This window comes from Pygoscelis adeliae, unplaced genomic scaffold (genome assembly GCF_000699105.1).
Source record: "Pygoscelis adeliae isolate BGI_AS28 unplaced genomic scaffold, ASM69910v1 Scaffold86, whole genome shotgun sequence".
Lineage (NCBI taxonomy): Eukaryota > Metazoa > Chordata > Aves > Sphenisciformes > Spheniscidae > Pygoscelis > Pygoscelis adeliae.
In genome coordinates, this window is record NW_008824930.1 from 2,075,824 (window position 1) to 2,091,778 (window position 15,955).

At 35.8% G+C, this 15,955-nt stretch overlaps 1 protein-coding gene across 1 annotated transcript in view; it reads right to left on the reverse strand.

Moving 5' to 3' along the window:
• DNAH5 (dynein, axonemal, heavy chain 5) overlaps window positions 1–15,955 on the reverse strand; it is a 134,886-nt gene that overhangs the window by 7,482 nt on the left and 111,449 nt on the right. Inside the window, 11 exon segments of the mRNA XM_009324988.1 lie at window positions 1–171; window positions 755–958; window positions 1,777–1,982; window positions 2,659–2,878; window positions 4,464–4,709; window positions 6,367–6,516; window positions 7,369–7,490; window positions 8,772–8,962; window positions 9,384–9,498; window positions 10,600–10,843; window positions 15,720–15,902. The exon segment at window positions 1–171 is cut by the window's left edge and continues 6 nt beyond it. Coding sequence (XP_009323263.1) covers window positions 1–171; window positions 755–958; window positions 1,777–1,982; window positions 2,659–2,878; window positions 4,464–4,709; window positions 6,367–6,516; window positions 7,369–7,490; window positions 8,772–8,962; window positions 9,384–9,498; window positions 10,600–10,843; window positions 15,720–15,902 — 2,052 coding nt within the window.

Here is a 15,955-nt window from a genome sequence, read left to right on the forward strand (position 1 = left end):
AGCCAGTCCGGCTACAACTGCCTCTCGGGTTTCACCTCCTCCACCAGAGCTATCTTTAGGCTGAATACTGAGGATGATGTCCAACACATCTTTGGAAAGTTTACTTTGGTAAGTGATATCTGCATTGGGGTGCAAACCAAACACCTCTGGTGTGTCGTAAGCAGGAAGACTCTACATAGTAAAATATAAAAAGAGCACAATTGGAGATGGGTTTATAAGCTAATTATTAAAACAAAAACCAACAACAAAAAAAAACGCCAAAAAAAATCTCCCTTACATTGTAAAGTAAGAGGCTAGATCAAGCAGTTACGGCAAATAACTTGCTGTGATCTATTTGTCATGTCACAGCCCAAATCACACCAAGGTTAACAACAAATTCAGGTCTAACCTCTATACGCTATTTTAAGAGTCAGCTTGTACTTTCATATATCTACACCTTTTATTTCTGTGAGGTTGTACCCAATGTCTGGACTCCATTCTATGCCCTCTTTAATAACTGTATGCCTTCAAGTATGTCGCTCAAGCAAATCACATGAAAAAGAAAAGGTTACTGTCATGACAATGATGATAACATTGATAACAATTTGTTGTCGCTAATAGATATGCAGACTGTTAGAAAGCAATAAAGACTCTGTGAATGAAAGACAAAATACAGGTACTCAGAAGAAAAGACAAAATATAGGGACTCAGGAACCTGTGAGAAACAAGTAAATTGGGGGTGTTTTTTTGTGTTTAAAAGCTTTCATTTACCAACCTGTATGTACTGAAGATATTGATCCACCATAGTACATTTGGGTATGCTGTATCCTTTGTAGAAGCTGAATTCCTGACTGAATGTATTTTCACTGAACCAAACCTTTACAAAGGTGTTCATGAGTCTTTTGTCATAGTCATCTGTCACACGGCCACCATACTGGATCTCGCCTATCATGTAACAAACAGTACTCCAGGAGATTCCCTAAAACCAAGCAGAAAGCACTGACTTTACCTAATCCTCTTCTCACCTGTTTACATCTCCCTTAGTAAGAACAGCTGATATACCAAGTCCTGCATCTCTGTCCCTTTTGGAAGAAAGTTATTTTCTTACTACTCTTTTTTCCTATAACCCTGCATTGCCAAGACACCTTCAAGGATTTCTGAAAATAGAATTCATTGACGAGTAGTTCAAGAGGCTATTCCACCATTTGGGCAAGAGGGATACAGCTACATTCCAATCATGCTTTCAACTTCACTTAAAATGCCAATCACAAAATGATCTGCCACAGACCTCTGTATGACAAGTGACCATATGAAAGTGAGGAATGTAAGAGCAATTCTTACATAGTCATTGAAAGCAACTTTCCATTTCTTTATGCTGCCAAGATAGGTTGGAGGAGCCAAATCTTATTATTTTTACTCAAAACTGATTTAAACAAAAGAATATTTAAAATACAGTGGTCCATTTTTAACTATCTGGCTTAATTAGCATTGAAAAGAAAGTCTATACTTCTAAGGTTTACATTTCTGGTTTTCGGGGGAGATGGCTGGGAGGGATTTTTTTTTTTTTTTTAAATGTACAGGTTAATATAGAAATTTAACATCCACAGGATTAAAAGTCTAATCTAAGCCTGCTGCTCTACAGACATGTATACATGGAATGTTGAATGTTTGTGGAAAGAAAAAAAGAATAATTTAAAATCATGTTTGTGTTTCAGTTACTGGGAAACATGTATATACATTCCACTACTAGAAAGATCCATCACCCTGATCCACCTTCCCCACAGAAACATTAATTACCTTCTTGGCATCCATGCCATCCAAGTGGTTTTGAATGAACTGCACAGTAGCATTGAAATCAGCTTGATTAAACTCATAGGGAATATTCCAACCCAGAGATCCAAACTTGCGTCTTTCTTGAACAGTGGAGTGTAGAAAGGCTACAGCATACAACATTGGTTTCCATTGTACCATGTCACTGACATCTAGTAAATCCTGGCTGACACCTATTGATTGTAAGTGGGCTTTATAAGAAACACAGTAATAGTATTTTTCAAAACCGCTTCAAATCAGTACTAAAACATCACTCCTTGAGATATTCAGTTGGCTCTCTGCCTCTCCCAAGAGTAAATTATTGTCCTACACAGTGTTCTATGCTGGAGACAGTTTATAGCATGTTATTAAGTTGCTCAAATTAAAAGAGTAAGCTTCAGAAAAAAAAAAAAAAAAAACAACACAATTTACTAATAGCTGACTTCACCCTAAGTTGCTTTCTGTACAGACTCTTTGACTACAGACCTTTATTTTACGCAATGTAAAGAGCACTTAATAGCCAACAAAGATTAACATGTCACTTTTCTGCCAAAAGACACAAGAAGATTAAAAATTTAAACACTTTGAACTGAGATATTAGAAACTAACATTTGAGAAAAGAAAAAGCATTTCCTGTTTTGCTGTCCAATTAGTTCTGGCCACAGTACTTCAGCAGATCTTCTCTTCCTTTTAATTTTCACAACTTCTAGCTCAAACCAAGGATCAAGATGCGTCCTGGCATTCTTGTGATCAGTTCCTCAAACTAGCTTACACCTACTATCAGTGGCTACAATGTGACCACACGACAACACCAGAGAGTCCAAAAATGAGCAAAATTTAACTTCAAATCATTACCACTCTAGCACTCACCACTGTATGTTCTCTTTAGTCCAGCTCTCAGCCCTTGTGGTGGTTCATTGGTAAACTTAATAGACATTTGAAGAAGGGTGATGGGGAACTGTTTGTGAATTTCAGTTGTCATCCACAGTCGAAAGCTTTCATGGACAGTCTCCGTCTCTATTACAGTGTCCATCAACTCATCCAAAAAGTCAAGTCCAAGGTGACAGTTTTGCAGAAGTGCCCAACCTCCCTAGTTTAAAACAACAGAATATAAAAAGTTATCAACATTGTTTACAAACTGAAATCACTAAAATCGCTCTTCGTTTATGCTGTAGGTTAGGAACAAAGCCAACACATCCAAGCTATAGCAAAATATAACATGTTTAAGTGCTTATGAGAGCTGTTAAAGGAAGAAATCCTCCACAGTGATTTTGCACCACTGGCTCACCAAATCAAAACCAAGGCCTTAATCATTTGTTTTCATGTACAAACAGAGACCAGGATCCATAATAATGGTACACATGCAATTAACAAGAGGTTTTTTTTCCTCCAAGAGAAAGCTCATATGAGCTAAGCTGTGGGCTGTTCCTTCTGGAGGCATTGTTAGCTTGTTTGGTTTTATCATCTAAACAAGTGGTCCTTACTTGTCCAATCGGGTCTTCTCAGGTAGTCCCTACCTTTTCCATTTTGGTACATTTAAAACGTATCTGGACATGATTATAGTGCTGATAAACACTGATAAATCTTGACTTTCTGGGTGAACCCATGATTTCATTGATCCTAAATAAGGGAGTTCAGAAGTAGCTCCATAAAGCAAGCTGCTAAACCTTGCTCCTCACAAGAGTCACACGCTTGGAAAAAAAACCCAAATATACATACTTAATTAATCTATTGCTATCAATAGATATCAAACTTTCTCATACGAATTACCATACTTCATATATACATACATATATACATACATACCTACCTCTTCATTAAGAAGGTATGTGAGACAGTGAGGGAAAGTAACTGAATTTCTCTTAACTAAACAAAAAGGACCTCTTCTTCCCTATCTTTTGATAAGTTTCTTCTCATCTGATCTGCTATTTAGCTCTTAATGTGAAGCTGTCAAATGACAATCTGAGGCAAAAGTCAGAGGAAAACTAGCTAAACAGACAGGGAAGAAGCTCATAACACAGGAGCGCAAGAAGTTTAATCTGTTCATCACATGAGCAGGCATAGCAGTACTACCACCTGATGCGCAAAGCATGCTAAATTGGAACGTCTCAGCTTTTGTTTCTCATGCAGGAAATTCTATTCTTTAATTCTTCCATGTTTCACTTGTAAAATGCCTGTGCTATCAGATTGTCCATCCCAGTTCAAAATCCAGACTACAGCAATACAAAACATTTTGCTATACAGCCTTGTTTTTCTCAAGGTTATGTAACTATCAATAGTATATTTGGAATTAATCTTCTTCATTTAACAAAATATGTTTGTATTACTAAAAAAATAAAACTGCAAAAAATGTTGTTAAATGCTTGCTGAAGAATATTTAATATTCATGCATTCCGAACGATCAATCCAGCTACGTTCACCAGTCAACAACCTACAACAAGAACTCCATTTTATATGAAAAACACTGATGTCTGCACAGCATCAAAAAGTTTGTTATGGCCAATTAAATGACTGTGAAAAGACAGTTCTATTGCTTAGGACACTTATTTATACAAATAAATATAGGTTCTTGCATCAGCACTAACTACCCACCAAATAACTTTATTTCATGACAGGATTTTCATTTCTGAGAGTTTAATAAAGATACAAAAAACATTCAGATTTTTGTCTCTTACGTGAGCCATTGTCTGCTGTAGAAGTTTACGAGCATGGATTTCTTGCCCCTGTCCCATGGAAACATAACGTGTCTCTGCCTTCAGTCTTTTTCCCAAAGCAATAATTGAGTCCGTAGGATCAGAGCCCATGGAAAGAAAGCATATGAGAGGAGTACGTGGATCTGACTCTTCCCATGTCTTCTCCAAGTCCAAGATGACTCCCTCTGCATATTTCTCCCCCATAGCGTCAATGATGTATTTTCTTGCCTATATTAAAAAGGGTAAATTTAACCTGTGATGTAATCATTTAATACTGTTTTCTTCCCAGGTAAATACAACCAATAAGTAAACTGAAGAGCAAAGGCTGCTATAAATTTATATCAGAAATACATATATGCAACAAGTTTATTTTTACATGTTAATATATCATACTGTCTTTGAAGGTGTTATTTGTCACAGCCTTATAATACCAGTTAAAAAATAATTATTCTAGTACATATATCTGCATGTATTGTTTTATCTAATACCCATAATTACAGTATAATAAAAATAATAACCTTACTAAACCTTTAGAAAGGTTTTAATGATTCAGATGGTATCTCCATTAGATAGCGTAACTCCTAACCTTAAAATCTAGCCTTCCTTTCCAAATACTAGAGAAAAAAGGAGGAAAGGATAGAAGATATGCTTCAAAGGTGTTAGGTCTTTCCCACCTTCATGCTTAAACAATGAATTAATAGTAGTACTGATGAAAAGAACTGTCACTAAGTAGAAGATCCAGAGGAAGAGGTGAAGGCCATCTGTTATTCCTTATTTATTTATTTCAAAAATTGTTAGATAATTGTTCCTTTTTACTAAGAAACAGAAAAGGCTCTTTCAAACAGTCTGAGATGATCTCCCTTGTATTCTTTCCTACTACATTGCTTTTGTCTTAGACCAGTCTTTCCCTTAATACCTCTGTGTTACTTCTCAGAGACAAAAGATATTCAGCATTTAGCATTTGATAAACTATCAGTTTTCATAAAACCATTGTAAGATGAAAGTGTATCTTGCCCCTTGTTAACAGAACTGAGGAACTAATTTTGCATGATCAGTTTCAGACACATAGCGCACATCTGAGACATTCATTATACAGTACCATTTAACCTTCTATTGACCGCAGTTACACCAATAATTGCTGAGACTTTCTCTGAATCCAGTCACAATGTCTAAAGGTTTGCACCCATAAAATTAATACCACACTTTTAGTGATGCATTCTGACCAGTAAATTGCCAACCATTGCTCTGAAATTGTCAGCAATTGCATAATTTTTAGTTTTTTGCACTGGAGAAGAACATAAAGGTTAAAAATAAGCTCCTAGAAGTTGATTTTTCTTAAAAATAGGTCTAACTATTTAATAAACTTTAATTTTATATTTCTCACCTTTCTAAATAGATGGCATTAAATTTAAAATGTTGAACAGACCTTTATATAGATTTTTCTAAGGTGGGTCTAATTCTTCCATGCAAGAAATGGTTCCTCAATTAAATTGTTTTCATGTTTTGTTTTCTCTCAGCCAACTGAGTTCATGAAGGCCTAATATGAGGACACTTGTACAATTCCAGTGAATAATATCAGCAAGGACAGTCAAAAATACCTTCTGAACTGATAAAACAGAACTGGATAAACACATAGATTTCCAGATGAAATCCTATCTCCATAGTAAAATCATTGGCTAATATTCGTTGAATATATTGGAATAATTTTGCTAACACTGCCCTTGTAACAAATGCATAAATTGTCTGAAAATAATTTCAGAAAATGCAATGTAAAGGTCCATTACAAAAAGGAGTTCAGGATTAAATAAAAGAAGTACTGAACCGCAATCGTGTAACTACTATTCTAATGACACCTAAATAGACTATGTTGGCTATATAAACGTACCTGAGCTATGGTCCTGTCAGGACACCAAGATCTGATAAGAAGAAGATGTCTGAAGCAGTCCAGGGATTGACCATAGCCACTAGGAACCAGTTCTTCTTCAGGATTCTCACTATCAAACCAGATTTTCCACTGTTTCTCTGCTCTGGAAATCTGCAGTTATACCATCAAAGGAGTAAGTCTCACTAAACGGACAAGTCACATTTCAACTGCCACTAGGTCACAAACTTTTTATGCGGGTCGGAGACACGTAATCCACACACAGGCATTTGTTTAGCAATGTTACTACACAAATTTAGTAAGGCTATTAAAGAAAGAGAGGATAAGCTTTCAGATTTTAAGTACAAAATTGTAGAATGCAACAATGCCCTTAAGTATTCATATTCTGAAAAAATGAGCTACTACTCAGTATTTTCCATTAATGATATAATGGTATAGCAAGGTCAGAACACAGATAGCTAGGCTCCGACATAGCTTTGAGAGCACAAGGTACATATCTTCTCCCCAAATGACTGTACAGAAGGTACTCTTCACATATACCAAATGTTATTTACTTACTCCATTAGCTACCATACACTTAGCGTCCATTAAGACTATTCATACAAGTGTTGAATTTACTGAAAATTAGTCTATGTAATCAGAGAAATATTGGAACAAACATCATGAAACATAGTGTAAGAAAGCACAACAGGGATGCAAGAAAGTCTAACAACCGGAAGAAGATTCAAGTTGCATTATGTGAATTGAATAATAGCAAGTTGTATCCCAATCTGAAAGTATTCTAATTATACAGAGTGTGAAACATTCTACTTTCTTCTTATTTTCCTAGGGTTTTTTAAGTCTTTTTATCAATACAGATTGCTAAGCAGTCAGGGCCACAACTGTGGCTATCTGCTGACAGTTTCATTCTGTTCTATAAAATAAACAGTTTCCCACCACATGCCTTGATCACTACCAGATGATCAGTGTCAAACAAGAGATTCCTTTTAAAAAGCTCTTACTTACTTGATCAAGAATATCTGAAAACTGTTTAAGCTTACTGAGCTCCACCAAGTTCAGCCAAGTCATATCCAGAATCCATTTAGCCGGCTTAGGAGGACAAGCTTTAAGGTCTAGGGAAGCACCACCTGCAAGAAATTAGGAATTAGTTATAATTAGAACTGTTGGAGACACCCATAAAAAAAAAAGAAAAAAAGACCTATTTGGAAAATGTAAACTATATACTGCAAGACTATTTCACATGACAAAGTCTTCCCAGTCTGGAGAAAGACTACTTAATAACTAAGGACAGTCATAAAGAAATTTCTGAGTTAGGTAACATGCAAAATTTATTTTCAAATCTTATTTTTCATCCTACTCTAAAACATATTTTTTTAAAATCCGTAACAGCTTCCCATTACAAGCTAAATCTATTTTTTACTGTAAAAGAATAAGCTTGAGTTTATGGAGAAAAAACTGAAGCAGCTTAATTTCAATGTTTTTTTCTTTGATTTTTTGTTGTTGTAGATAATGTAATAACATTGCCAATATGTACATTTGCCTTCCTTGGAATTCAACCAAAGCTAAAAGAAAGCAAACACAAAATTAAAAGAAAACACAAGGTACAAGAATCCAGATTTTTAATCACGAAGTTACAGGGTTCTTCTACCTTATAAAGTCACGCCACCTTCGGTGAAACAGAGTTTGTAGTTTGGTTAGTTTATATTATTTTTTTTTTATGATGCACCTTAAACTTAATCTTTGTTAACCAATTTCTTTTTTGAGGATTTACTATTTCTTTGTCCAATGTGCCTGAAAATAAATGCTTGTTGGGAAAAGATATTCTGAAGATTCAACATGGAAAAATTAATAGTTATAATTCATAAATAAATGTTGCCTGGAAAATTAAGTATCTTGGAAAGGGAATACAAAATAACTCCAAGCTTTCAAGTGAAGATACACAGTACTTGTATGCAGTTAAGACTAAAGCCATGAACTTGTCACATTCAGCTAAGGGTCTGACATTCTTTTAAACTGTTAGCATCACCTTCTGTTCCTATTTGCTTCGTCCTCCTGCAGTTACCAAATAAACTAAAAGATGCTTAGTATAACAATAATTTTTCCAAGTCAAACACATACCTGGTGGTATTTGAGCAGTAGACATAAACATCAACTGAAAAGATACTTAACTTTCCTTTTAAATTCTCACTATTCTCAAAGCTATATTTATCAATATTCAGTGTGCTGCTATAAATTAGAACTACCATACAATGTCTGTCACCAGAACAGAATGATAGGCATGTATTCTTTCAAGACTGGCTTCTCATGTGCAAAAGGAAACAGCAGGTTGGGTAGGAGATATAACTACAGCTCACAAATTTTCTACAATAATATATGTGCTCTACTAAAAATCGTTCCGTAGTTCCAACCTTTAATAAGTGTCAGAAATTCTTCATGCTTCACTCTGTTTCTTTGTATATCAATCTTCAATGTAAGTAATAACGTGAAAAGAAATTTGTGCTCCTCATAGAGTCCTCGAGCAGCATATTTGAACACTTCATATGTCATATGTTCAATAATACTAGTAATCCTCTTGCTAGTCATAGGGCTCTTGGTAGACCTGTTGGAAGAAATTCAATGCAGTTGAATGTCGATTTGCATAGGCTTTATCAAACATGAAAAAATAATAGATCACAAGCACAGAATATCAGGCACCAAGCTAGCAACAACTCTCAGACTGAACGAGAAACAAAAAAAAATTCCTTTCTAATCAAGCCTTTCTGCATAGCTGAAAATCAACACAGTATAATGGTTTTTAATTACCTAATGCCTAATTTTTAAGGACTGTAAGTACATTTGAAGGTTCTTTGCCTTGGCAACTAACAGACAAAGGCTTATGGGTATTTAAACTGACAATTCCTGGCAAGATTGTACCAAGTAACACTCTTCTTTCTGACATTAGTTTACAACAAATTTTTACTGTACTAAACCACCTCCAGGACTGGGTAAATACAAACAATACTTGTTGTTAGCTAAATTACCTGGCTAGGGAGCGGTCAAAAAGCACCAAAAACTGCCGAAGCGAAGTCTGATACATCACATTGACCATGCTCATCTCAGTAATAAGGAAGTATAAGATGCTACCTCGAGTTGCAACTGAAGGACAGGAAATAAGACTGTGTTCAAAGTAGAAATGCAGAGCAGAAAACTTTAACTCTCTACAAGTACAGTGAGTTTAACACCAATGCTAACTGAAGATCCTCGAGTTGCTCCATTCTTTACTGGCCAGAAAAATAATTAAAACATTAATTTAATCCTCATTTATACATCAGGAAAAAAAAATCTTTCCTGTAATTAATGCATACTATGTAAAGCCCAGTTTGCAAATATGAACATATTCGGAGAGCATCTGGATGGCATACTGCAATATTCAGATCATCAGTAGAATATATAAAAAGTAAGATGGTTTGAAGTACTGTTGGAGTATCCAAACAAATTTCTCTTTACAGACTTTTACAGGAGTCATATAAAAGCCAAATGAACTATATTTATTTAACTTAGCCAGCACTGATTTAACTTACTTTCAGCAGACATTTAGTTTTAAATACAAAGGTTTTACAAAATCTGCAATGATTAATGGTACACTAACTGTACCATTTTACACATTTCCTAAACTTCCAGAGAGCATTTTTTTTCACTTTTTTCACATTTTCACCTGTCAGTTAAAAGCCAAAAGACTGACTAAATGTGCTGACTATAATAACTTGAGGATCTATGACAGGATAAACAAAGCATTCATCCAAACAGATACAAAAAGCATTTACAATTATACTGGCCCCCTAAGAGAATGTCAACATGTTGAACCCAAGCATACAGTTACCTAAATACCCTAATGACCGGTCTCATTGACAGTCCATAAAAAGTGTCAACATTTTAACAGCTAAGACAGAACAAGCAAGCCCTCCCAAGTTTCCTACCCAGTAGACTACAGGGACAGGTACACTTGTATATAGAGCAATGGGAAGTCTAGGGAGAGACTAGATGATTCCATTTTATAAACTCCACATGAAGCATAACACTGACTATTTTCTCCACCATAGCTCAATATGACATTTCGTAGGTACATTTTACTTACAGGAAAACACAGGTGCTTCCCGCCCATTAAGGTCTTCCTGATCTCATCCTACCATTTCTCTAAGTATTGCTGTTTTAACCGTACACTCCAGTGATTTTTTTTTCATCACTACCTTCACTCACCAGGTCTGTACTCTTCACGGGCTGAGTTGATCTGTACTTCAGTTTCAGCAGAAGTCTGCAGTTTCTGTGTTACCTCCTCAGCAGTCGTCTTAGTGTTATTCAATACAATTATTAGACTCTCATCATCTGCCAGAGAACCCTTAGTGCTTGTAAGTCGGAACAAAAGGTTATCTTCTAGGTCTTTAATCCTCCTTTTGTTCATAGTGACATCTTCAATAAGATCTGTTCTTTCTTTCTCTAATTCCTGTTGGAATACGTATTTGGAAAACAGAAGAGTAATCAAAAATAAAAACAAAATAAAACAAGGTGTTTAGTTTTAAAAGTACTGATCCTACTAAAACAGCGTAGGTCAAGAGTAACTGCACTAATCTGGGGAAAGAATTCCAGTGGTATTTCTGACAGCAGGTCTATTGCCAGGTTTCTGAACCTGCTACATAAGTACGCATTAACAAATCATTTCAACAAATATTATGGAGTGTGCTCATATCATGCCCTAATAGAATTAGAAGTTCAGAACAGTAATTGTTTTTCTTCTCTTTCTGTTTCAGACAAAGACAAGTGCAAACACCTTTCCAGGCACAGGATTTTATTTCACTCCATTTAATGCCATCCTCATTTATGCCCTGTTTTCCAATCACCATGTTGAAAATATAGTCTTAGTAATAATGAGCATCCTTAGTCAACAAATCAAGCATCTAATATTTCAAGAAATGCATCTAAAATACTCCTCCATCAAACAGGGATAACTTCAGTCTCTCACTAAAATGCTTCATTAATTAAGAAAATAAAGCATGTAGAACTCAAATCGAGTTGCTCCACTAGAAGTGTTTAGTTGATTACTTTTAGTAATACAAGCTGGGTGGTTTATATACCTACTTTATTTTCCAGCACTCATGTATAAAAGATGAATACCTGTTGATGAATAGCTTTACATTAAAAAAAAAAAAAACAAAACTGTTCAAAATATCTAGAAAATACGTTCTTCAGAGATAAAAGGCCTTTTAGTTCATTCTTATACTACACTTAAAATTAAACTTTAAAAACTTATTACAAATTAATCCCTCAGAGATAAAAATACTCTGTTGAAACAATACAAAATGTTTCAATACAGTGAAGTAAAAAGAAAGAAAAAGGGAGAGGAGGGGTTAAGAGTCTTTCGTAAGATAAGGATAATTTTAATCTTATGAATCAACAATAAGTGAGCCAGTTGGTAGAAATATTAGCTATGTCTACAGAAGTATTCCTTCACTGTTTACAAAGGTCTGGTGGATAGTTTTAACAATGTCTCTCCAAAGTTGGAAGCTGTGCATTCACTCCACCTTTGCCACGTCCACTTCAGCACTGCAGACAGGCTGCTGCTATTCCAAAGAAACAGGGACAACACTAAGAAATACATGATCTCCCATATAGCACTAGAGGCATTATGAACCTGGGACCCTAGTTAGGCGTAAGGGACGGTTTTACTCTCCCATTTGAGTAGCCTTCATTTATACAGATTTGCAACACTGTTACAACTTTTGAAATTGTTTTTTTGTTTTCCTACATTCTAAACTTGTGGTCTTCTCACTCCTACATTCTGCTAACATTCCTAACTATTTGAAGCATTTACTTCTTGTAAAGAAAGTCCTTTTATCTTAAAAAGGAAATTAAAAAAAAAATCATTATCAGATTTAGGTTCTTTTCTTGTCACTGTACAAAAGGTATATTGAAACATCATCATCAGGTAGAAAAGATTTACTGGGACCATTGTCACAGAATAATGTAAATGTCACATAACTTAGAAGATGTGCATACAGATTCAGAAGATTCTGACAAAAACTGATGAAAAAAGACAAGAAAACTACAGTTAACTCCATTTTAATCAACTGATGCCTAATGGAACTAAAGAAAAGCAGGTAGCAATTACGAAGCAAGACAAGCATTATGCAAGTTTGATGAAGCAGAAACAATTTTTTAAAGTATAGCATTAAAAGAATGTTAGCATCCAATTAAATATAATAATTATCATGCTGAGAAATCATTCTGAGCCAAATTAAATTTCATGTTTTGCTGAGTTCAATTTAAAAGGTTAAACATATTTTAGAGTGCAATGCATTTAAAAAACAGAAAGCTAAGTTTTCCTCACAAGAAGAGCCTGAGAAACAAGTTGGAAACAGAATGACCAAACTAAAGCAAGTGAAGTAACCTTAGATGAAAACCTTAGTGAAAAATCCATCTATTAAGCTTTTAAAATACTTTTTGCAGATCAGGAAGAGTACACAGTTGAAAGTTTTCTGCATGTCTTCAAAAATTTCCAGTCGTAAAATCAAGGATGCAAAAAACCTAAGCCAAGTTACCATATACATAAATTCAAGGAACTTGCACCACAGAGGCTATTTCAAATCCAGCTTTATGGAATTGCTTTCACAAGATGATGCCATTTTACAGGCTGTACCAAAGAATGCTAGATCTTGTTAATATTCATTAAATATAAAAGCTGCTACATAGCTTATATCATTCTGTCACAAAATGATTCACAAGTGTAATAATTTGCATCAACTGTTCCTTACAAAACTTGAGCCTTTTTCCACCACAAATCTTGAAATATGAATGTGAAAATTCAAAAAGCCATAAATAGTTCTTGTACATTATAACTCCACTACTAATCTGACATATCTATTCCCACAACACTAAATAAGCAAGTTTTTTGTCAAATTACATAACAGCCAATGCATCAAAACAATCATATCATTAAAACAGTATAAGTTATACTACGTTCAGACATACATCAAGTCTCTCAAATCCAATTATTCTAAGAAACAGAGTAGAATTAAATTTATACAGATATACCAGCTACCTTTTGACCTTCTTACGCTTAGCTCACATCTTGCAAATTGGTTTAACATTCTGGTGGAAAAGAAGAAATCAGTACCAGTATTCTTACCAGTAATCAATCAATTCTTTGAGATGTATGCCACACAGATTCTACCAATGGGCATACCAGACAACACAGGAATGGAAAGTCAGACTTTGCAGAATCTTTAAATGATGTGCTGTAAACCCTCCTTTTCCTCACTGCGTGTCTAAATCTCATTCACTCTAAGTGCAGAACCATATTAGAAACAGTAGAATGGCAAGAAGGATATAAATGTACATACAAACCTTGAAGAACACTAACTTCAGATAAATAATCTCTTCTCTTTTGGGGACAGAAGTTCCACACATACATTCTAACACTGGATATCACCAAGCAGTCATATTGCTCAAATCATTTGGCAAATTGTCTCACGATTAAATAATTCCACCACCTCCCTACCAAAGGCTATAAGAAGGTAGCAAGAATCCAGACACTTAAGAGGGAAATCCCCAAATTCCCAAAGGTGCATAATTAGATATCATAGGAAAAAAAGGTTTTGGACAGTGGGATATGTCCGAACTGACTCTTCAGGAAACCTTGAACCACAGGATGCAAAAACAAGAGGCCAAGCAAACTGAAAAGCGGTAAGTATATTCTGTGAAAGTCCCCCTGCCTGTCAGGTGGTTCACTTGTCATTTATCTGGAAGAACTATCCCCAGATGGTCACAAACAAAGCAGTAGTGAGTACACCACTCCGAGAAGCTGGTCCAGAGTGCACAGCACGTCCACCCATTAGACATTCCCAGTTAGTGGCAAAGATACCATAGAATAGTAGAATAATTTTAGTTTGGAAGGGACCTCCAAAAATGAACTAAGTCCAATCCCCTGCTCAAAGCAGGTCTAAATAGGTCAGTTGCTCAGGGCCATGTCCTGTTGAGTCTTGAACCCCTCCAAGAATGGAGATTCCACAACATCCCCGGGTAATCTGTTCCTGTTTTGACCACTTTCAATGTAATTATTTTTTTCCTAATATCTAATCAGAATTTCCATGTTCCAACTTGAGCCCATTACTTCTCAGTCTATTGCTTTGCACCTCTGAGAAAAATTAAGCTCCTATCTTTTCTGGGTCCTCCAAGCAGGCATACAGCAACTGCGATGACTGGAGGAATTTGCTGATAAAATGACTGTCATCTTGAGGAATGTACTGTATTGCAGGGCCCAGAAGTGAAGTTTGGCATAAGGCTTTGTGAATATACACATCACAGTGTGTTTCAGACAGTGATAATTCCATTACATAGTGGGTTGACAAGCTGTCACCGGTTGAAGCGAAGCTGAAGGTGCAGTGAAGCTGTCTGACAAAACATAAGCCTTCATAGAATGAGTATGATTTCTTTCATGAGCTCCATGGAGCGATCAGGAATGAAATGCAACTACTTGACATTAACAGGATGACTGAGGCCATTAAGGAGGAATGTCTTACACTGGGGGGAGGGGGGGAGGAGAACGGAAGGACCTCAACAGACACCACAATAAGGGAACAAATACATTCCTCTCTAGTGAAGGTAAACTGGAACTATTGCCAAAATCCTAGATGCATAGTGTCTCATTTGACTTCAACATTGCCTGACCTTGTAGTTACAAGGATTAGGTATCCAAGAGTTCAAAAGATTCTTTTTCACCTGATCTAGCTGAAGATGTCCTGACCCATTTCAGGGGTGTGGGACTAGATGACCTTTAAAGGTCATCACCCTTCCAACCCAAACTATTCTATGATTCTATACCAACTAGCCTCCCTCCAGAACTGCTGGTGGCATGTTTATTGGGATTGTCATCCTGAACTTGGACTTCCTCAACTAATACATCTGCAATGTCAAAATAGCTAGTTAGCCCGTTTCCCCTTTGAGCAAGGAAGTAACTGAGTCCTTTGCACCAGGTTATGTGGCCATGAGCCCCACAGTGTGCAGACAGAACATCAGTTTTGATTTCAGACGCTTTTCCTTTTCACAGGCCGTTCTCATGAGGTTATAACTGAGGCAGGAAAAATAAGGTGAGTATGGTGCAGTTGCAACAATAAAGACAAATAGAAACTTTTACTTGAATGAGTCTATTTCTTCTGTGCCAGCTTTTAAGCCATCATAAATAGGCTATATTAAGAATAATCACAATAGAGAGAGACAAAAAGTTACCCTGCAATATGGGAATAGAGAGTAACAAATTAAAATGGAAGTAAAACCTACTACAGGTAAATGTAAGATGTATAGCCAGGAAAAATTAATTCTTTTACCTGTTTCTCTGTGAGAAAGACTCTGCCCAAGAGTTGATTTTCAAGACCTTTCATGGTCACAGTAAAGTCAATGATGGAGGTTCGAGCACTAATTTCAGGAGAGTAACCTGGATTTGGCAGTTTTGTAGTAATGTAAAGTCTGAAGCCATTCATAACATCTACTTCCTTATCACCAACCTTCACCTTAAGAAAAGTATTAAAAAGAAGTCTTGAGATATCAAGAACCAGTACACACT